Here is a 24,182-nt window from a genome sequence, read left to right on the forward strand (position 1 = left end):
ATCTTTCAATGTTATACCACTCATCCATCTAAGCATCCTCATCTCGGTAACTTTTACTTTTTGGATATTATGTTTTTTCGTCGCCCAACATTCTGATCCATATAGCATAGCTGGTCTTATAGCTGTCCTATAAAACTTCCCTTTCAATTTTAAGAGTATTCTACGATCACATAGAACACTTGAAGAACTTCTCCATTTTACCCAACCTGCTTTAACTCTATGCATTACATCATCTTCAATTTCTCCTTCAGCTTGCATAATAGATCCAAGGTATCGAAATCTACAAGTACTATTTATTTCTTCATCATCAAGTTTAACTTTGTCTCCAATATTCCTCCTATCATTACTAAAATTACATTTCATATATTCTGTTTTATTTCTACTTATCTTAAAGCCTATAGATTCCAAAGCTTCTCTCCATAATTCTAACTCAGCCTCTACTTCATCCCTAGTTTCGTCAATTAATACAATATCATCTGCAAACAACATACACCATAGAACCTCATTTTGAATACTCTTAGTCAATTGGTCCATCACTAAAGCAAAAAGATAAGGACTCAAAGCAGATCCTTGATGTACACCTATGGTAATTGGAAATTCTCTAGTTTCTCCATCTACAGTCATTACACTAGTCATTACTCCATCGTACATATCCTTAATGACATCGGTATACTTACAACATACACCCTCTTTTTTTAAAACCCACCATAGAACTTCCCTAGGACAGTTTAGGTTATTAAAAAATAATAAAAATAAAAAAATAAATTAAACTGAGCAAGAATCCACCCAATTTGGGAGGGTTGAGTTATCCGCCCGCATCAATAAATCATTAGTTCATTTCGTCAACACACTGCCCACCTGCTCACCGTGTTTCTGCATGGCAAGACAATGACTCCCAACTGAAGTAACGGCAACTAATGTGGTGTCGTGCCAAAGCCAATTCTTATTCGTTGGTTGACATTTTAACAGAGAGAGCCTTATGTAGTTGTAGTAAATCTCTGACATTTCTTACCTTCAAATCCCATTTATAGGATCTGTCAAATAACTTCACAGAAAAATTCAATTGACATTCATGAGCATTTCAGTATGCTTTAAAAAATAATAATAAATAGGAAAAAAAATCCCACAAAATTTTTGAAAAATATAGAAAACCAGAGGATGCATCTCAATAATGTTCTGTGGTGATTCTGGGAACTTCTCTTGCTTTATTCGCCTCCCAAATGCAAGCACCCAATGACAATAAACAAGCTCCCAAATGGTGTTTCCAGCATCTAGGGGACTCTCTACACATTCATCTCTATTCCATTATGGAATGAAGAATAGTTAGGATTCATTAAAAAAATCGATAATCCACTCATGGGAAAAGACTTTACAACGTCAGGTACTAATATACTTTTAACAAACAATTAGATCAGGTAATTATTTCAATTAATAAAATAAACATAAACTCGTTGCTTTTTCTTCCCAAATAGTGCTTAGAGCAATTAGGGGACCATCCATCGCCACTGCTGCAATCGCGTGAATCCTCCCATTCTTCAGCACCATAGCCCACCGCTGCTTTGATCATCAAATAATTCCCAAGCAGTAAGGAACTGCCCGCCATCCACAGGCCTATAGTCCTTGCCTCTCCATACCACAATCTGCTCCTTTTCAAATGTCACAAGGATGCAAGGCACCAAGTCCTGTATCAACAATGAGAATAGTTACAAATTAGCACAGAAGCCAGAGGGTTCAGAGACACTCTTTCAAAGCCTCATGAGCTACACCTGACTAGGTCAATAAGGTAATGAGAACAGTGAACTAAAGGACAGGATCACATCTTCAACCAGATTTTTTCTTTTTTTGTTTCGTTGTTCTTTGGCCCACTGGTAAGACCTAAATTCAAACCACTGCCTACTAAAGGCCCTGGTGGTTTTCCCCAGCCAGATTTTAAGCTCCTGCTAAGCAACAGAAGATATTTTGATGCTACTGCTTAGCATCACAAGATATTTGGATGCACAATGCAGCAACTAAGTTGTTTTTTTCAACAGTGACAATAGGAGTTCGTGCTGTTGCAAGCAAAGCTAGTGTTATTACTCAGGAACATAGGGTAGGGTTGGGCTTGCCACAAGAATCAGAATCAGAATCGAAATTGAAACGCACTCCAGTAAGAAACAAAATTGAAATGCACTGAAATGGAAAAGAAATCAGAGATTCTCCCATCATTTTTGGTTCAACAAGGATCAAAATCGGAATTGTGGTTGACATTTATGGACAAGATTTAGAATTAATCTAATTTTCAAAGTTTGCCTTCATATATATATATATATATATATATAAAATACAACAAGCCATGGGCATGCACATTGCTCATGCTTCGTGGCTTTCAGTAGTCATGTATAGTTGAATATAGATTGGTAGTCATGGGTAGTTATGAGCAGAATATATATTTATTAAATTACCACTAAGTGAATTTTTTGTTTCGTTTTAAATATTCATCTAAAAGTAGAAACTAGGGAAATAACACTCTTGGCATACTATGAGCCAAAACGACATTGAACACTGCCATTCACAGCTGTCAAATTGAGATTTGAATCGTGAATCGAAATCTCAATTTCATGAATCGAGAATCGAATTGAATCATAAGATTCAATAAAAAATTTGAAAAATCAATTCCAAATTACTTGCATTTATGCGCAACTAAAATAGTAAAATACACTGAAATGTCAATAAATATGGATAATCCATGTTGATAATTGGAATGGCACTTGCCTTTGAAGCAAGTTTTGTAGGTGTAGATCCTACCATGATCTATTTAACTCATGCATATTATGATACATGAGGAAGTGGACATAACCATTCCACCTCTATCAAGTATCAAGTTAAGCCAGTTTCTATGAAACTATTACACGTTCTGTGTGATTCGAAACTAAAGCATTAAGTCTAAGAGTTCAAGATACGCTAAAAAGTAAGATAAGGACCTGTGAAAAATTCTTAAAAAATGAACTTCATGTTTATGGTGTAAGTTTACATGTTTAACAAAAAACAATTCATGTGCATGCTTTCTTTAAAAAAATATGTCGAGGAATCAAGAAAAATTTAATAAAAATTTAAATTTATAGTTTTTAAGGTAATGAATCAATAAACAATAATAAAAATTTGAATTTTATGGCGTTTAGCAAAAAATATAAACAAAACTTACTAAAATATAAAAACTATCGAAAATAAAAATTTTGAATCTAGAAGAGCAGGGAGGGCAACATGCCAACCAAAAGTTCACCCGCCTAGTCGACTTTGGTTTTCTTCTAAAGACTGGTTTCCTTCTCTAACTCTGGTTCTCTTCTAATCTTATCTAAGGTGCAAAATGAGAGGGCCAACAGAACTCTTTCTTCTTTCTTGGAGGACAAATCTCATGTAAATTGCAAATAGAAGGCTGCCATGAAAAAGGAAAAAAGTTTAAAAATCTTTTAGAGGATTGCATCTGAGTCCTACGATTCATACAATTCAATTCAATTCACCGATTCACATATGATTCACTTCAATTCACTGCCTCTGTAATTCTCCCATGCAATTTGAATCGATTTATACCTTTCTCGATACAAAAAGTACAGTTCTAACAACTGCCGTCACCTCTTCTTATAATTAATAGTAAATATAATATTATATTATATTTAATAATATTTGGTAGTACTTAAGACTCATATTATTTTTTCATATTAACTATACCAATGCATTTATGTAAAATATAACATTATATTTTAATATATCTGAAAACAGAAATATCCCCTGAGAAAATAGACATTTTTAAAAGATGTAAAGAATGTAATAAAACAGAAAATGGGAGCATGCACGGATGCATACAGGAAGCATGCTAAACAAAGGAGGGAAAAAGATGAAAAGCCACAATACAAATCAGCAAAGACACTAAGTCACGTCAAGAAATCAGAAAAAGAAATCCTGTTGAACTCTCTTGAAGAAAATGAATATAGAGCTTTGCCAGTATTTTGTACATTGAGCCAATCAGGCTGATTGGCTGGTAATCTTCTACCTTCTGCTGCATTCCTCTTAGGGATCAAAGATACAAAGCTTGAATAAATACTATGATGCATGTTACCTTTTTTCTTCTAATTCCTTGAAAGCATTCAAACAAATCTGATTTGAGGGACTCCCAGCAACTCTGAAATACCGCCAGTGTCATCATTCCATGAGGCCCTGGGGATTTTTCACCATTTAAATTCAGCAGTGCCTGACGAATCTCCTCCATCTCAAATAGCTTCTCTTACAAAGGTGCCAGTTGAGGAGAATACTTTGAAAGGGAGGTTCTCATCAACTGGTCTCTTGGTTTCAGGCTTTCAAACAATTTTTGAAGTAAATTGAAATAGATATCTTATTTCCTGCTCTCCAACAAATGTTCCACCGACACTGACATTTGGAATGAGAGTAGATCGTCTTCTACCTGAAGCTATTTTATGAGAAAACCTCAAGTTCTTATCCTGTTCCTTAATCCATTGCTCTTTGGATGTTCGTTTCCAATAAAGCTCTTCCAATCTCTTTTCAGTTTTTTCCTTTTTAATATCTCTGCTGCTATCAGGATGGTGGATGATGCAAATCGGAGCATAGGAATATAAGGAAAATTCAGAAATAAAGACTGAGAGTTCAGCACAGTATTTAAGCAAGCTTCTTAGATTCAAGCTACTAATAAATCCATAAAATAATGAAAAGACAAGTACTGTGAATTTTAGTTCGATGAATAAGACAAATTCTGGGAATCAGAGCAACTTAATTCTCAAATCAGTACCTGTTTTGGCACTGTTTCAGAATAGTGACAGTGGATTTCTGCTAGCATCTCACACCTTTAGCTGTGATGGAGGGACTGGTAAGCACCACAAGGTCGACTCCTCAAAACCTTAGCCTCCAAATCTTCAAACCCTAGCTGGTCTTGAGCTGAGCTCTGGAGAGAAATTTTTTCAAAGATAAAATGTCAAAATACCCCCAGCAAAGTGACTAAAGAATCCTATTTGTACTAGGCCTAAAGCTGCCAAGAGAAGCCAACTCCTATTTTGTACATACTCCCCTTCTAAAAACTACACATGTTCTAAAGCCCCACCAAAAATAATTACAATCACAAGAATACACCTGAAATATTACAAGATGAACACCCCCCCCCCCTCCCAAAGCACTTGAAATTCAGAAATCCAAAAAACCGCCCTAGCAACCATAAAGAACAACACTTGACACAAACAGAAAATTAAATATGTACTGCTGAATTGCATCATTCTCCCCTTCCTAGAAAGGACTCGCCTCCGTGCAAGTTGTCATCTTTGCTGCATGGCACGTGTCAGGGTCAATATTCATGAATTCCTCCTCGTAAATCCATGAATTCTCATAATCAGGCCTACCAGCCCATTTTATAAAAAATTTGAAATAAACTCTGGCCCTAGTGAACCTCTTGCACGTGTATGACATCAAATTTTTTCTGTGTTGCTAGAAGGGACTTTGGACAAGCTCTTGCACTTGACACTTTTTTATATCACCATGGAATGGGTAAAAATCAGCCACATAAAAGATTGGTGATATATGCAAGCCATGAGGGGGTTCAACTTCATAGCAAGGTTGTCAGAATCGCAATTCTAAGAGGGATGATTGGAGGGGTCTGCAGGATCAAATCGTAGAATCGGATCGAGAATCGTAAGTACAAAATTATATATGTGGAACTTTACGGCAAGTCTTAAGACTAAAAACTTGATTAGTAACTTAGTAAGTATAAGAAGTTAAAAATACAATAAAAAGTTTAAACAATAAAAAAAAGAAAAAAAAGGAAGAGGACTGAGGACTTGAGTTTTTTTCGAACTCCAGAAACTTTGGTTGTTGAACGGTAAAGAACTGTTGATCAAACAGCAAGACTGCTAGCTGCTGCTGATCAAACACCAGTCACCAGATCGAGGGCTCTCTGGTTGACGATCAGGAGAAAAATTCAGGTGCAGGGTTGCTGAATTTCAATGAGTAGAGGACTGAGGCATCTAACTCCAGGGAAATCAAAGTTCAGATTCTGCTGAATATGTTCATTGATGGGAGGCTGGGAGCCATTTTGCACCAGTTTTAGAAGACTTTGGACCAAACATAAACCTTTTGGGGCCTTTGGGCGAATAAAAACATGTTTTGGGTACCATTATTGAGACTCTATAAAGAAATCAATGATTTTCTTGTTTAATGTATTTACTCTAGTTGAGATTGGATCAGTCCAGAGGCAGCTGGTACAGTCTGCAACTTACCAGAAGCTATAGGCTGTCAAATCCTGGAGACTGGAAGCTGAGTACCAAATTTTCCGAAGTGGCTACGAATTTGATTTTAGGACAACAGTTCACTGTGCCTCAAATCCTAAATTCTCAAATCTGTTCCAAAAGCAAACAATTATTACCCCCTAACCAGTCTTCCAATTCAATATTGAAGTCCTACAAAATGCACCTCTGTTTGGCCTCACAAAGTTGAGTTGCATTTTTCACAATTTTTTGAAGTATCTCGTTCTTTCTAACCGCTTCTTCGATATCTGAAGATTCTGGATTATTTGCTACTATCCTCTTTCCTTGAAATGAGAGGTTAACAGCAAGTTTTACTTTTTCATGCGATCATATCAGAGAAACCCCCTTGATTGGCGAATGACTACAATGTTCCAACTTGTCAATCACTTGTGCCTTCAGCAAGTTAGAATCATTTTTACCCCCTGGATTCTTACTCGAACTAGACTTTTCCTTCTCCACCCAGCCTAGGCCTACTAGTCTAGCCCACTTAGACTTTTTTGGGCCTGCCAGGAAAACAGGCTTCAATACAAGACCTCTTGGCCCAAAACGAGTGACATAAATCTGTTCATTCACTTTCACAATTTTTGGCCTTCTAATCAAACCAGTCATTTTAGGTGCAGAGCTTTAACCTTTCTCCCTTAATTTTTCTCTTTCCAAAAACAGAGTCTTACCCATGGTTTTAAATCGCAGTTGCAAGTAGTAACGGTAACGGGTGTAACGGGAAGCGGGAGTAGTGGATGTTACATAACGGGAAGCGGGTGTAATGGCCTAGAATTTTTTTGAAGCACGCACAACCTTGTGCATATTAGTGTACTTGTATGTTTTAAGCTTTTAGCCCTTTTTACAAAGAGTTTTAGTGTATTTTAAATTCTTTAGTTCGACTAAGTAAGTTATTTGGTAAGGGAGACAAGCTTACATTTGTTTTAAACCACCACTAATAGAAAAATTACGTGTGTGTATTTATACTTCTCATTGTTCTTATCTGTGATAAATTCTTATGTGTGCTAAATTAATTAAAAGAACAAAATACATTATACACTCCATAATCTATTAGACACATAAGACGTACAAATAATACAAATATAAAATATCTAGAAAAGAAAGAAGGTTGAAGTTGAAAACTGTAGAACATAAATATCACATTACAAATATTATCAAAATAAAATATTTTCCTAACAAGTTAGTATTTTCAAATTGTTAATTAATGCATCTATTGTGAGTATTTAAAGAAATAGTAAATTTTGTATCAATGTCATTCTCATTATAATCTTTTCCCCCTCTCACCACATGGTATATTCAGTATGATTTATGAAAGAGGGGGAAAAAGTGAGAAGAAAAAGTAAAAGTAAAATAATTTTTTTGGTGTAACGGTCCTATAGCGGTTACGTAACGGCCGTAGTGGCCTTTACGTAACGGTCGCGGTCTGTAATGGCTGCTACGGCCGTGATTTTTCTTCCCACCTATTTCGCGGTGTGTAACGGTATCGGTAACCCAAAAAACTGTTACGTAACGGTACGGTCGCGTCTGTTATTTAAAACCATGGTCTTACCTTTCTCATTTGTCCAACAAGATTTGTTGGAGTAATCCTTTTTTCCGATCATTCTTAGCTCCAAGATTTACAATCTTCACATTAGCCATTCCATTTCTCTGCTCTCTATATTAGTTGAACCCCACTGTCTACACAACATGGCCAGGAATTTTTGATGGTTCCTTTTCAAGCATTCTTTGTCCCCTTTCAACAATCTGCAAAAACTCCACCAACCTGAGGCTTCCCTACCCTTTGAAATTCTCAGCAAAAATCTACCCCTAGAGCACAATATTTTCTCAACTACTAACACACTAAATCATAATAATGCTTAAGCACAAAAATAACCTCTGACACTCCCCCTCAAGCTGGAGCATAAATGTCATATACTCCTAACTTATTACAAATGAATTTAACACTAGCACCCCCCCCCCCCCCCCAAAAAAAGCTTTGGTAAACGAATTAGTTGTAATGAGATTTTGCATAAGTTTCTCCCAAACAAAGTGGCAATCAACTATAATGTGCTTCATCCGCTTATGAAAATCGGGTTGGAGGCAATATGAATTGTCACACATCAACTTTATAGGCTGAGAATGCAAAAAAACCCAATTCTTCCAACATGTTCTTCAACCAAACAAGTTCACTAGCAGTGTGAGTCATAGCTCTATATTTAGATTCAACACTTGACCTTGCCACCACAGTTTGTTTCTTGCTCTTCGAAGAAACCAAATTACCACCAACCAAGATACAGTACCCGGTGGTGGATACCCAATCGGAAGACGATCTAGCCCAATCTGCATCTGTATATCCATGGATATAAGTGTGACCCTAATCACTATATAAAAGGCTTCTCTCAGGTGCACCTTTGAGATATCTCAAGAAGCGCGAATTACTATGTCCCAATGGCTTGTGTTTGGAGAATCTAGAAATTGACTCACAACGCTGACTGCAAAAGATATATCCGGCCAAGTGACTGTGAAATAATTCAACTTTCCAACAAGTCTCCAGTATTGTCCAGGATTAGGTAGCAAATCACCTATATCCAGCATTAACTTGCTATTAGGATCCATGGGTGTATCAACCGATTTAGATCCTAATAAACCAGTTTCATCCAATAGTTCAAGAACATACTTCCTTTATAACAAAACAGTTCCGATACGAGATCTAGATACTTCTATACCCAAGAAGTATTTCAACAGTCCCAAATTTTTGGTATGAAACTTAGTCTATAGAAAAAGTTTGAGACTCTAAATACCTTTATCATCATCACCTGTAATAACAATATCATCCACAAAAACAACAAGAAGGATCCTACTAGACGAAGTATGACGATGAAACATGGAATGATCCACAGCACATAGTCGAATACAAACTCAAGTACTACAGCACTGAAACAACCAACCCATGCTCTGGGAGACTGTTTAAAACCATATAAAGTCTTCTTGAGCCAACACACTAAGCCTGACTTTGCCTGAGCAACAAACCCAAGTGGTTGCTCCATATAAACCTCCTCCTCAAGCTCACCATGCAAGAAGGCATTTTTCACTTCTAACTGATGCAGAGGCCAGTGATAAGTAGTAGCCAAGGAGATGAATAGACGAACTAATATAATTTTGGTAAAGAATAAGTATCAAAATAATCCAAACCATACAACTGAGTGTCTCCCTTAGCAACAAGACGGACCTTCAGACGAGCCACAGAACCATCAGGGTTGACTTTCACAGTGTAAACCTAGTGACAACCAATCACAAACTTGTCAGGAGAAAGAGGTACCAAGTCCTAAGTTCCATTGTCATGTAAAGTGTACATCTCTTCAACCATAGCATCCCTTCACACAAAATGTAAGGCTTTCGAAACAGATTTAGGAAGGGTAATAGATGATACAGCAATAACAAAACAATAATAGGAAGGTGATAGGGAGTCATAAGAAACATAGTTGGAAATAGGATGTTGAGTACATGTGTTTACCTTTCCAAACAGAGATAGGCGGATAAACATCATAAGAAGTATGATCATTAGGCAAGGAAAACAAAGGCGTGGTAGTAGAAGCTAGAGGGGACTCTCTTCCTTAGAGTCGCTGTCATGAATACACCTACAAATTAGCATGATCAAGACAATGAGAAGGACTTGAACTACATGGAAACTCAAATGAATGGTTGGGCAAGGAAGAGACTCATTGAGTTCAGAAGCGCTCAATGATTGGGTGTAGTAAGGCGTAGACTCAAAGAAGGTAACATTGATAGAAACAAAGAAGCGATGTAGCATAGGACTATAACAACTATATCCCTTTTGAGTATATGAGTAGCCCAGAAAGACATTTTATAGCACAAGGATCCAACTTATCCACCCCAAGAGTTAGTTGATGAACAAAGGACACGCCCAAATATATGAGGACGAAAAGGAAATAAAGGTGAATTAGGAAAGAAAATGGACTAGGGAATTTTACCACTAGGAGCAGAGGATGGCATTCTGTTGATCGGATAACAAGCAGTAAGTACAGCATCACTCCAAAACACTATAGGTACATGTTGCTGATAAAGTAAGGTGCAAGTGATTTCAAGAAGATGTCTATTTTTTCGCTATGCAACCCCATTTTTTTTAGGAGTGTGGGCATAGGATGATTGATGAACAATACCAAACAGAGTCATCATTATAAGCAGTGAATTGTGCACTAAAACTCTTTAGCGTTACCACTTTGAAGTATTTGAATTGGCAAACCAAATTGAGTCTTCATTTCAAAAAAAAAGGCACAAAATACATGAAATAACTCAGAATGATCTTTTATTAAATATAACCAAGTCATTCTTGAATAATCATCTACAAAGGTTACAAAGTATCAAAAACCCAACTTGAACGCAACCCTACTAGAATCTCAGACATCTAAATGAACTAACATAAAAGGGCTTGCAGCCCGTTTATTGACTTAGGAAGCGAAAGAAACACGATAGTGTTTTCCCAACTGACAAGGCTCACAATCGAGACTAGACACAGAACTCAAACTAGGAACAAGACATTTTAACTTTTCCAATGAAGGATGACTCAGGCGACAATGAATTTGGAAAGGTGTGGTAGGTGCAATGCAAGCGGTTGAAGGATATAGTGGCTCAAAGTGATAGAGTCCACCAGCTTCACGCCCTCCGCTAACCGTCTTCCTCATCTTGAAATCCTGAATAACCACAAAATCAGGGAAGAATGTCACTAAACAAATTCATTAATCTAGTAATTTTTCTAACGGACATAAGATTGAAAGGAAATTTGGAAATATATAAAACCGAAGGAAGAGAAATAGAAGAGTGGGCTTTAAAGTCCCAATTCCCTTGACTGCAGTAGTTGATCCATCAGCAAGAGTAATACAAGGTAAATTTGCAGGATATTGAAGAGTGGACAAAAAGCTAGGTATACCTGGTATATGATTAGGGGCAACAAATTCTATGACCCAAGGACTAGGACAAGAAGTACTGGATGACAAACATACTATGTGATTACCTGTTTGGGCAAGAGATGCAATGGGAAGTGAAGCTTGTTGTGATGCTTGATACTATTGGAACTTGAAATACTTTTCCTCTGACATGGATACAATACAATGCCCCCCACTTGACCCCAAAGGTGAGGAGTCGGTGGTGGCTAGATTGGCTGCCCAATGGTGGTTGCATTGGCAACACGTGAAGGTATGTCCTGAAGATCCCAACATTGCTCAATAGTTTGCTTACTCCGTCCCGTCCACAATGAGTGCACTTGCAAGGAGTACCTCTACCTTGTCTGTCTCTACCACTACAACTACTTGAACCACCTCGATAACTTTTGTAGTTGTTTGGCAGAGAACTAGAATCAGCCTATGTCGCAAAGGCTGTCCTCTCAAAAAAACAATCAAGGCATCTTCTTGAACCCACACGTCTTTTCACTTCTCATCTGAAGGATTAGATTGAAAAGAGTGGTCAAATTTCCCTAATCCTGATAAATAAGTGCAAACAGCCTTGGACCATTGAACATAGTTCTTTCCATCCAACTTTCGAGTCGTTTATTGTGGCAGCAATGTAGGAAATAAATTTTTGGGATTCATAGATTCCATCTCAGCACTCACAAATCAGCAACACCCAAAAAAAAAAGGGGGGGAGAAGAAGAAGAACAACAATCAAAACTAATCGGGGCAATCACAAACTATGTTTCACAAACCATGTGAAACACCGACACAACCACAGATGAGGTGAACATCTCATCGAAAAACACAGCACTACGACAACCTCGCAACTGAACATATGAACATTGCCACGGCTCCAAAAAACTCACAAAGAAGCCTTCACAAACCTTGAAATGAAATTAACTAAATGTTGCAAGTGTATTGTCAAAAAAGATTGAATTTTGTAGCAAAAAACTGGCCTAACAAATTGATAATATAGTCTAGAGAAGGAATCAAAGCATGGCAAAGGAAAGGAAAAAGAAAAAAGTGGCCGGAACTTCACTCACGCTCCAATGCGTGGGGGTGCGTGATGGGTCCTCCAGCGATGGGATTTTGTGGGGTGAGTCGTCAAGGGGGTCTATTTATGGGTGTATGGTTGGTTTGTGAAATAATATGGGATGGAGGTGGATTTGGGAAGGACGGCCACAGGAATGGTGTTTTCTGGCGACAGCTAAGGGGAATAGGGTTTAGGTTGGATCACACTCTGATACCATGTTAAGATTTTTTATTAAAATGAAAGACCTTAATTGAAGATAGGTCTCTCCCTCTTATAATACAAATTAAATACATTCTAATGACAATAATACCCTCACTAACTCTCACTAACATACTAACACACTCAATAGTAATAATAATACTAAAGGACAAATAACCTCTAAAAATTATAAAATGAGTCTGATTACATGGAATAAAGATTGATTCCAACCTAACTAGACTGGAATCGTGATTCCCTCATTTGCAGGAATCGTTTTCTGGCCGAAGTATGACTCCATTCTGAATTCCGAAAATCAAACGCAGGAATGCGATTCCATTCTTGTGATTTGATTACATTCCATGACTAATTCCGCAAACCAAATAGGAGGTAGTAGGTCGCAAGCCCCCTTCCTTAGGGAGCCGTGATTCGGATCGCACATATAATCGGGACAATGTCACCAACCAAGCTTGTTCAAGGCATTATGCTTGCCTTCATCGCTTGTATTTTGTGCATGGAATAACCATTAAGTAAATAGCAATATAGGTTCTATTCACTGAGTGTGTCAATTCTGTGTAAAATGGAATATGACTCCTCAGTCAGTTAGAATAGCATTGAAAGCTCTTTAGGGGAGGGTGAATGTTCATCAGTCAATGTAAAATTCACTAGCATTTGTAAATGTATTTAGCCTACTTGCATCCCTCGCTAAACACACGTTGCCCACGAAGGTGTTAGTTGTGAACTGTGTTGCTTTACAATTTACTTGTGATTCTCATTTTCCTACATGATTGTTTTTTGTTTCCGCTTATTTTGCATTTGATGGTTGTGAATGTGTTCTTGTGATAAACCGCAATATACTTTTCGTTGATTAGTTAAGCAAGAGTGCCATAGCTAGTGCCACATGTCCCTTCACAAGGATGAGTGTTCGGCCCATGACAGCCTATAGCATCCCAATTCGTTGGGATTCAGGATCCAAATTCCCAAAATGTGGAGCCCATATTTGTTAACCATTTTAAAATAAAAAACCATACAAAATATTCAAAAATTTCAAAATCATGCATAAATATTTACTGCTACTGTGAAGCCTATCACTAAGAAAGAGAGAAGAGAACTTCTTGGGGCTACAAAGCCAGCAAGGAGAGAGAGAGACGGGCTTCCTGCTGATGCAAAGCAGACTAGAGAGAGAAGAGGGTTCCCCGCTGCTGCAAAGCTGACAACAGAGACAGGAGGACTCCTGCTTCAGCAATGGTGGCGAGTTCAAACAAGCAGGGGGGGGTGGGAAGAGAGAAAGAGAGCTGTTTTGAGTGACCAAGAGTTCCATTTGAGTACAAACAGTAATTATGAATTTTAATTTTTTGTGTATTTATTACATTAAAAAGAAATAATTACTAATTAATTGTTTTTTCATTTTTAATTTATATAATTTAATTGGGTAATATTTCTGGAATATGAGCGTGAGTTGTTTGTTAGAATTGATTCTATTGATAATAGAGAGTAAGAATAATAGTAATGTAATTAAATTTCTCTCATTGAAATTTTGTTTTAAAAAATGAAATTTTCAAAAAAAAAAAAAAATGTAAATTTTAGTTTAATAATATTTTTTTTATATTTTACTATATTGGTACTAAAAAAGAAATTTTAATTTTGGATGTACAACGTCCTTTTCAATTACTTTTCAGACTGTTGAAGCAACAGAGTGATTTTTTATGAAAATATAAAGTGAAGCGCTATAGTTATTCTTATAACTTTGATTATCTATGATGCAATTTGTTTTTTTCTAAATTCTAGACTCCATCCTAAGTAAATAATTCAAATGTACTGCAATCCCACATAGTACACCAAAAAATCGACCAAATAAGTGGTTCATGCATATCATGATCTGAAATGGCATACCGACTAAGTATATCCCCCAAGAACTGCATAACTCTTAACTAGTGTACCCCATTCCATACCTGTACCACGAACCAAGATGTAACGTGCTCCAGGTAAATGGTTAGGCCAAAAGCTAATTGTTCCATTCATCTTAACTTTTACTTCTTATCTGGGCCAGCACAGCATTTGAAATCGAAATAGGATCTTCTGTTCCTTCCTTATCCTCTTGGCACTGATTTGACCTTTCATTGATGGTCGCATTGTCAATTCTATCTGCGCTTGTACTTGAGAACTAGTCACGTGCCTCCCTTTTATGGAGATCACCAGAAATTATTCTACTTTCTCAGCTGGAAGGACATTTTCAAGCAACAAACTTTTCAGACTTAGATCAGCCAAGAGACATCTGCCTGGAATGCTTTAACATTTTTTGATACCATTTCAGCACTTACATTCACCTCATTTGAGGCAGGCCTTTAGACCTTGATTGATGTAGGACGGTTCTAAGTAGCCCTAGCCCTACGGTTGACCCTCTTTGTAGCAAACACACAATATCACAATCAATGAGAAGAATGAATTAACCAAGCATGAACATCACAAACATATTCTAAAGATCACAAGTTGTTGAGATTTTGAAAACATATATGATTTGGTTCAAAGCCCTTAGTTGATCATTTCATTCAAGTAATCAAATTCACTTTAAAAGAGGATATATTAGAAGTTTTAGATCACAAGTCCTAACGTGCAAATCAAATATCCCTTAGCATGGTATTTGCAAGCATGTTCATGTTGAAAATCTAGGAAGATTTTAAAGAGAATGAACAAGGTTTTTCAATCAAGGCTTCGGGTAGAGTGTCAAGGCTTACAAGGTACTTTTAGGGGCTGTTTTAGATAGTCACAAACAAGGAATTGAAACAAGCTTACCAAAAGGTTTGGAATGTCAAACACCAAGACACACGAGTACTCGACCGCACGACGAACAAGCTTGTTGATCCTTAGGAATCTTGAAACAAGAATGAAACTTGAGGTGGTTGTGGCTGTGAGCTATGAAAGAGGAGTGGGTGTGTAGTGTTGATGATGACGTTGATGTTGTCGTGGTCTCTCACCACGCAATCTCTAGGGAGACGGAACGTAGCCTCACACTACTCACTCACAAGGAGAGGAAAAAGATTCACAAGTTCAAGCAAAAGCTTCTTTTTTTCAATTGATAATGCAAGATACCTATTACAATACAAGTGATGGCATATTTATAGCCTTACATGCACATGACTTGCACATGGCTTCTTAAAAGATTAAAGAAAATACAAAAGTAAAATAAAACATTTAAAACATAGGTAATGAGGTTCCTAGGAAATAGTTTGTCATAGGAAACAGGTGCCTAGGAACTAGAATAATTATGATAGTGGAGTCTAGGAACTTAAAATGAAATAAATGTTTCTTGAAAACCCAAGACTCTTTGATTTGCAAGTTGTCATGCTTCTTGAAAAACCAAGACTCTTTGACTTGCAAGCTGTCATCCTCTTTCCAAGCTAGCTTCTAAGAGAAGTTTCAATTGCCGCAAATAAAATTCACATCAATGGTGGACTTCGGAAAGTCATCCACATGTCCCAATATCCACAAAAGATACTCGAGGTGCATGTTGATCCCCATCATTGATGAGTACTGCTTTTTACCTAAAATCACTCATCTAAGAGAAAGACAGTTTTGGGGAACTCTCCCTTATGCCTAATCTTCGCGAGAACTAAATTTTCAAATAGATTCTCCTCATCCAAGTACAGGAGCCCACCACCGCAATCTGCAATTGCTGCTCTTGAATAATTGGGTAAAATGGAAGACCTAACCTCAATCATAGGTCTCTCGCTCAATTGATGATTTATGTGTCGCTGTCTAGCTTGGGGTTTTATCTCATCCAATAATAAAAATTTCAAGCTCTAGGAAAGCAGCAGCAATTTCATAATGCATGATCTGAGCCAGGAATGCTCAAATAATAATAAATAGGAAGCAGGATTATGAGAACTATTCAGCACAATTTAAGGGGAAGTAAACAAGGAAGCAGAATCTTATAACATAATGCATATGAAAATATAAGGGCAAAAATTTTACCATTCTCCAAAATTGCATTGACCATTGAGTAAAAGATCCAATTGCATAACTTAGAAAAACTATATTATAATTTGCAATAAATTACAGTACCAGCAAAGAAAAGCACATGATTCAGAAATATCTTCTTTTGGCTCTCCCAGCCCCTGGTCAGTGGGAACTCAAAAGCCAATAAATACTGCTGGAAAAGGAAAGGACCACTTGATCTGAAACAAGAAATAGCTTAAAGCCTGAAGCTATTTGAAGTTCTTGTTTCTTAAAAACCCTAAAAATCTACGACGCTTGACAGAATGAGCTATAGATGTCAAAAATAAGCATTTTAACCTAGATGAACAAAAGATGACCTGCTGGGCCTGAATAATGATGTACAAATTAAACTATCAGCTGGATATAATCAATTATTATCACATATCTACCACGTGCTTTTATGTATAAAGAGAAGAAAGCTGCACTATCAGAAGATTGGGGCCAAGTCATGTTGAATTTGCATCAGAAAAGAGCTCAAGCACTCAACCCACTACTTGCCTTTTCACTAAAGAGGGAGCAACTAAAAGCCTAAGTCCCCATCCTTTCACATTTGTTGTACAAGAAGTACAAATAGTAATAAAATAATACAAAGATATTATCTATATCCATACTATATATTGAAGTGTGTAAAACATTATGCTTGAAAAAAAATATATCCTTATTTTTTTAGTTTTTTAATAGATATATTATTATTTTTTTAAATTCAAACAAAGCATTTCTAAAAAAGCTAAACTCAATAAAAATTAGATAAATTTACATTTAAACTTTATTTTAAATAGGTCAAGATTTGAATCCAAGAAATTCATTTGATTAAAAAATAAACATAATGGTATTGTAGATGCTGAATGAAAGGTATATAAAAAATGAAATACGTAAATTTCTCTGACGTCTTAAATTATTGTGAAGTGTCTAACATCACTTGGATAAATAAGAATATACCATCTAAAAGATAAATTTTAGAACAAAATTATAGGCCTAGAATTATCTTCCAAATAATAAATTTTAAATTTTTATTTGAAATTTAAAAAACTCATTAATTGATCATTAAGTAAACAAAAAACATCATCGATTATAAGATTTTTAGGTAACAAGCCACAATTTAGAAATTGCATCAAACTTATTAAAATTTTCATTAGAAGAGTCATATATTGAAAAAAAAAATTATGAAATAAAAAGAATGAAAAATTTCATGATACTGTTTCATGTCTATGTTTTACAGCTTAAAAATTATAGATAATTTTTTACAAATAACTTTGAATATTCATACTTTATTTCTAAACTGAATTATGGCAATATATTATTAATTTGTTCTAAAAATATATCTAAACTTTATTAAGAATTGTTAAATATTTTACTCAATATTATTCACATGCAATCACGTGAAACTTTACTAGTTTATACATAAATACAAACAGAGCATTTTCTAAGGAAAAAAAATGCAATAAACAATTTTTTTTTTTTTAAAACTAACTTCTCTTGAAAATGTAAATCAAAAACCTGCATTTCTATTCAAAAAAAGAAAAAGAAAAAGAAAAAATAAAAAAGAAAAAAGAAAGGAAAAAACCTGCATGAAAAATTCAGACCCGTCAAAGAGCAAGCACACAGATTCGTGACTTCTTTTTGTAGACAAATGAAACAAAGCCTTTCTTTCCTCTTCATTTCAACATATGTTACCAATCAGATGATCCAATACATGGTATATAATAATGGATATAAGAAACTTTTGGGAGATTTAAGCATTTTACCCTAAGTTTGCAGCCTATTTTCTTGTAGTCACTCCGTTCAAGACCCTGGCAATCTATTCGGACCAGCTCTTCTGTAAGAAAAGCATCTCGAACCATAGGTACGAGACTACCATAATAACCATTTTTGGCTGCAGTTGCAACTAAGAAGTTAGAGAACGCACAAAGTAAAGGCAATAGAAAACGACAGAACAATAGATAAGATTACCAAGCTTGGTTAAAGCAGGAACGACTAGCCCTTTCTTTCTCATCTCCTTTGTTTCATCAATGCTGAGGCCCACTATTGTTGTTTTAATCAGCCTTGGGAATATAGGTTCATGGGGCTTCCACAGCATTAGCGGAATCACAGGCCTGTTCTTGGGATTATAATTCCTGCCTCTATACAATACAAGCAGACCACCATGCCTATGTATAATTTTGCCACTTGTTTTATCCTGGAAAAAAAAAAACAATATGCTTATCAAAAAAATTCTGCTAAGGCACAAGTGTGAATATTGGAGTCAGTTATATACTTAATATACAATATCTAAATTTATAACTGCTAAAAAAAATAACAACAAAGTAAAACAAGATGTGTTGAAAACAAAAAATTGCTGATGTAAGGTACGCCAGATCATAATGGGAATCTCATAAGAAGACAAACAATACACACATTAAGAAAGATGAAGCACAAATGCTTCCTTTCAAAGCAAAATGACTCAATGCTTCGCATCTTTTTCCATAACTTCAGAAGGAAACACGGTCAAGAACTGTAGCTAGATCAGAAGGAAAAAGATACCTCAAGCTGAGTGCAAACATTTTTCATGTCAACAGTGGGGAGACCTAGACACTTTATCCTAACTGCTTCAGCATGTTTCCAGTGATTATGAATATCATTCAGCATGTTGTGAGTTAAACCATCTCTCCCTACAAAATAACACATCAACAGCATGTGATAAGGAAAAAATCAGTGAAAGAGACTAGGGTTCATTGTTTGCAAAAAATCAGGACGATTTCCATCCAGAAATCTAACGCAATTTCACCCAAGCAATTCTCAGAACAATCTTCCACCCAAAAAAATTTGATCAACACAATCAACAATTTAAGCTCCAATTGAATGACTTTAAATACGATGGCTGACTGCAAATTCACCATGGCATAAACTATGGCTCTTATTCCACCAAAAAAATACCATGCAGCAACAAAGAGTTCCTCAAATAGTGGGTTTCTCACAGTTAAATCACTAAAACTACCATGAATACAATAGATGTAAGAACAAAGGAATCTACCAGTTTTACTGTCTGCACCATACATAGACAACGCAGAAACAGAAGCAGAAGCAGGATTGGGTGCGCTGAAGTGGGTGATGTAAAGAGTAAAAGGTCAGATGTGTCTTTGAACTGTCCATGTACATATTTGCATCAAGTAACCATGGTTTTACATAATGGCTATTATGTAGCATGACAACCATTACAAAACTAATGTCAATGTTCTAATCCTGTTTAGGACTACATTAGCAGTGGGAAAAAACAATTTCCAAATCAGCCATTACAGAGGCATAACAAGCCATAATGGCTGTTGTGTTTACTTTATGACCATAATGGGCCATTGAAGATCGTTATGTCAATGTTGCCAGCAGCTTATCTGCCCTAAAACCACTCATTTTTGCCAATTCTTTTATTTCATTCCAGGTTTTTCTGTGATTTTCTGTCCGTAGTAAGCGGCAGGCTAAGGATGATCGTATTTTCATATTTTGGCCCATTTAGTCAAGGCCCAAATGAACTAACAGGCTTACCAATTAGAATAGTATGGCCCAAACTGAATAACTCAATCAAACCCACCTTATAAGGCCACCCAATCCAAACCCCCAACACGTCCCATGTGACGCAACCCCAATCTCCCCTATTTTGAGCATTCAATTCTTCTCTTCTTCTTTTTTTCGGCTTATCTCTGTTCTTCTGAGCATATTGTTGTAGATGCTTCATCATCTATTCCCCACCTATGATGTCACACGGACAGATGCAAGGGGAGGGGGGGTAGCTCCCCCCTCCCCCCCACCCAAAGCTCCCTATAATTTTGTTTTTTTCACACCTTTTGCCCTTTTAACTTACCAACAGTTACTACATGCATGTTTGCCCTCCTGCTACTGGACGGTAAGAATGACACATTCTCTATGGGAAATCCACTCCCATTATATGCCAAAAAACCCAATTCATTAACTTAGCAACCACAAACTACATCCAATTTTTAAAATATATATATATATACATATTGCTTCCATCATACCTCTGAAAAAAAAAAAAATACTTACATCACATGAAACATTAAATCATATAGATAATAAAAATATAACTACCATTGTTTTGTTTTATTTTTATACCAAAAATATATTTTTTGATTTTACTTTAAAGTGTAAATGGCATGCATCTAAATTTCTTATACCATAGTTTAAAAAATTGACAACTACATTTATCTTTGTCTTGTATAAATAAAAAAGATAAATTTTAGTGGGAACATGTTAAAAGTATTAAAATCAAGCTAAACGCAAATACAAAATGTAAAATTTCTTATCTAATGGTATAAAAATCTAAATTGAAATTTGAATGGGCTAAAAGTTAAAAAGCACTAATACCAATATATAGAACAGGTACACATGCAGATATAACGGTAATTCTTAAAAGAAAAATCTTATATATTGCATTTGGGAGCATGAATTTTGGACCTTAGAATTAGATTTGGATGGATTTGGACAAATTTCAATACAATTATATTTATATATATATATATATATATATTATACATCTTATCCAAATCCAAGACCTCTCCACACATAGGGTAGAGAAATAAAACTGAAAAAATATTCATCATAAAAATATGTTAATTTTATCATGAAGATTTCAAAAGGGAAGTTTTGGGAAACAATATTTAAGCTTGATTTTTATCAGCACCTAGAGTATTAAAAAGCACTCATGGTGATATATAGTTTTTTTATTGTTATTGGGATTCATTTACTCATGATTCTAGCTAATAAAACTGTTTTTAAAAAATTCTTGACTGTTAATAGAATAGATAATTTAGTTAAAAATTAACGGAAATAGAAAAACATATTAAAAAATCCCAATATATTTTTTATGCATATACTTTGGCCCCTCCTCACTGCAATTTCTAGATCCGCCATTGATGACACAGTTGCACACCCAGAAATTTGACCTTTTTCATGTGCCAAGTGTTGTTTCAACTGCATAATACCACCTTTAATTGTTTTTCACACAATTTACACACCATGACATTCTAATACGCTCCATAAGAGTGGCAAAACGCCAACCAATGTCCTCACTATGCAGTTCTTCATGTCATTTCTTCTCACACGACAAAAAGGTTAGGGACTACTAACTACTAAATATATTATACTAACTACTTAGTCTTAAACAGTTTAACTATTTAAGTATTTAGTAAACAGTTAAAAATAAATAATAAATAATAAATGAATTGTATTATTTTAGTTAAAAAATGAATTTTAATAGTTACATAATGCACATTACTTTTTGTTCTTATCAAATTTAATTTTCAATGTTCAATAACTAAGTACTAACAATTAAGTTATTTAAGAAACTAACACAGTAATAAACAAAAGTTAAGTTAATTTCTAATAAATAAATAAACAAGTTGACAACTAAATTGAATAAATAACCTTTTTTATTTTAATTACTAAATATGAATAATCAAATAGTATATACTATTAATTATCTATAAAACATAAAACAAAATCTAATTTTTAAATTAAAGATTAATTGTTAATAACATAATAAAAATATATATATTGTAGATCACAAGATCAATTGAACTTTAAGCTTAATGCATAGACCAAAGCAACATAAAATAAAAACCCTATCAAAGAGCGCCTGACTATCCGAGTGCGAGCACCAATCTTTGAAATCCTTCCAAAATTATTGTTTTTTATGTAAAATTGAAGTGCTTCCTCCTTGGCACTCAATTTCTAACTCAAATTGAGCATAAATAGCCCCTAACAATCTCAAATTCCAGCAAAAAATGAAAATAAATTCAGACTCACAGCTTACACACAAGCTGCCATGGGTTTACTGTTGTTTCGAAAGCTTCAAATCTGTACATCTAGGTCGAACAACTCATGAGGGAGGAAAAAACACATAATACTGAGAAATAATTATGAAAAATGAGAAGTTTTGGAGGAGATAAGCTGTCGGCAGTATTACTGATGTAACAGTCTGTAACAGAAATGTAATGGCCATTACGGCCAGTTATGCCTCCATAATGGCCGATTCAGTCAATTTTTTCCCTGCTAATGCAAGATGAAACAGGATCGAGACCTCAAAAATCCATTACCAAACAATGATTATTTAAAACCACAATACGCCGTAATAATTTGCAATATGATTTTAGGGATCTGCTTTTCCTTAGCCTAGTGGAGCCAAAAAGATTACAGGCTCAACTATTTTCTTCAATAATCAATATACATATTTAGATTTGAGCCATGGAAATAAGATCTTTTGAGTGTAAGAAATCTTGATTAGTCTAAATTTCACATATGCATCAAATGATGCTATTTCCTCCAATCAAAAAGCCAAAGATGTCCATCCACAAAAGATTTAAAGAAAATTTTCCAAACTGCAGTAAATCCAAAATGCGTCCCTAGGCCACAAGGCTCTCCGCTTTGTGAGGGTAGGGGGAGGGTCGTCACAGTGCACGCAGCCTTACCCTGCTTTTATGCAGAGAGGCTGTTTCCTTGGACTCAAACCCATGACCAACCGATCACAAATAATCTTGATTTGACACCATTACCACATGACGACTCCATTATTGAATGCCGGCAAGGAGAATGGAACACCATTTTGAGTCACAAAGTGACACTTCTTTTCTCATAAATTTAACAAATCCAATTCAACTAATCCATAAAGTTCACCGAAATATAATCCATAAGGCATACTAGGCTCAACCAACTAGACTAGTCTATTTTCCTAAGGTCATAAATATAGAAAAACTCGGGTTCCTTTTTCGTGCAAGGATAAGGCCCCTAAGGGTTCACAATTTTAACTTCTGTTGGGCAACATGTTAGGAGCTAGACAGGCAAATAAAGCCTAAAGTCACTTAATCATGTTTCTCCACAAAATCACGACGCAATAAAAGGTAACTAATTAAATTAAACTAATTATCACAACAAAATACATTATATACTCAAAAAATTCACAATACAGACCAGATATACCAAAATCAAAAGATTCACAGAAAAATCAAAATGCTCAACTTATTGAAAACATTGCAAAAGCATACAACTCCATTTCCACATTTATAAGCATTTGATCACTCCACTTCCGATTTTTATATTACCAAGCCATAAAGTAGAAAACTTCATAGCCAAATTGACAAACAAATAAACTCATTAAGCAAAGGTATAACTGGCCACACATGCATGATGACGAAGATGAGTATACCCAAACTTGTCTCGCTTGCCAGCAAGACAAGGTGGAGCAGAAGAAAACTGCAGGGCTGCTGGAGCCCCTTCAAGTACCAAACAAACTATGGGAAAGCGTCTCACTTGACTTCATCACCACCCAGCCCAGAGTGACAGATGCAACGTCTATAATTTTGGTTATAGACAAGTTTCCAAAGCACAGTACTTTCTTACCTGCACCAAAGTATTGTTCGGTCGAGGAGACAGCACAACTATTTTTAAAACATATTGTAAAGTATTGGCAAGTTTCCCAAGACATTTTCAGTGACTGAGACTCAAGATTCACCACAACTTTTGAGCAAAAATTTTCAATATCCTTGAGTTACAGCTTGACATCTCTTCAAGTGGGCAGATGGAGACACTCAACAAGCTGCTAGAGGACTTGCACCATTTCATCACCCCATATCAAAAGAATTGGGTGCAGCTACTCAATGTGACTCAGTTCTGTTTCAACATCCAAAAGAGCTCAGTACCAACAAAAGTCATTTTGAACTTGTTACAGGCCAGCAACTAGGGCTGCAAACG

The 24,182-nt window shown here is 35.7% G+C and overlaps 1 protein-coding gene across 2 annotated transcripts in view; it reads right to left on the reverse strand.

Annotated features, from left to right (window-relative positions):
• Positions 1 to 1,185: 1,185 nt before the first annotated feature.
• Positions 1,186 to 24,182, reverse strand: part of LOC131166779 (CRS2-associated factor 1, mitochondrial) — a 33,174-nt gene continuing 10,177 nt past the window's right edge. The window contains exons 2-5 of one of the 2 annotated variants that reach the window (XM_058125348.1): positions 18,969 to 19,096; positions 18,399 to 18,624; positions 18,194 to 18,321; positions 1,186 to 1,682 (exon numbers count right to left, since the gene is read on the reverse strand). In XM_058125348.1, the coding sequence (XP_057981331.1) occupies positions 1,536 to 1,682; positions 18,194 to 18,321; positions 18,399 to 18,624; positions 18,969 to 19,096 (629 nt within the window). In that variant the 3' untranslated portion in view covers positions 1,186 to 1,535. Of the gene's footprint in view, positions 1,683 to 4,805; positions 4,931 to 18,193; positions 18,322 to 18,398; positions 18,625 to 18,968; positions 19,097 to 24,182 lie in introns of those variants that run through there. The other variant, XM_058125349.1, reaches the window with a different exon arrangement.

Source organism: Malania oleifera, chromosome 10, assembly GCF_029873635.1.
Source record: "Malania oleifera isolate guangnan ecotype guangnan chromosome 10, ASM2987363v1, whole genome shotgun sequence".
NCBI classification, from domain to species: domain Eukaryota; kingdom Viridiplantae; phylum Streptophyta; class Magnoliopsida; order Santalales; family Ximeniaceae; genus Malania; species Malania oleifera.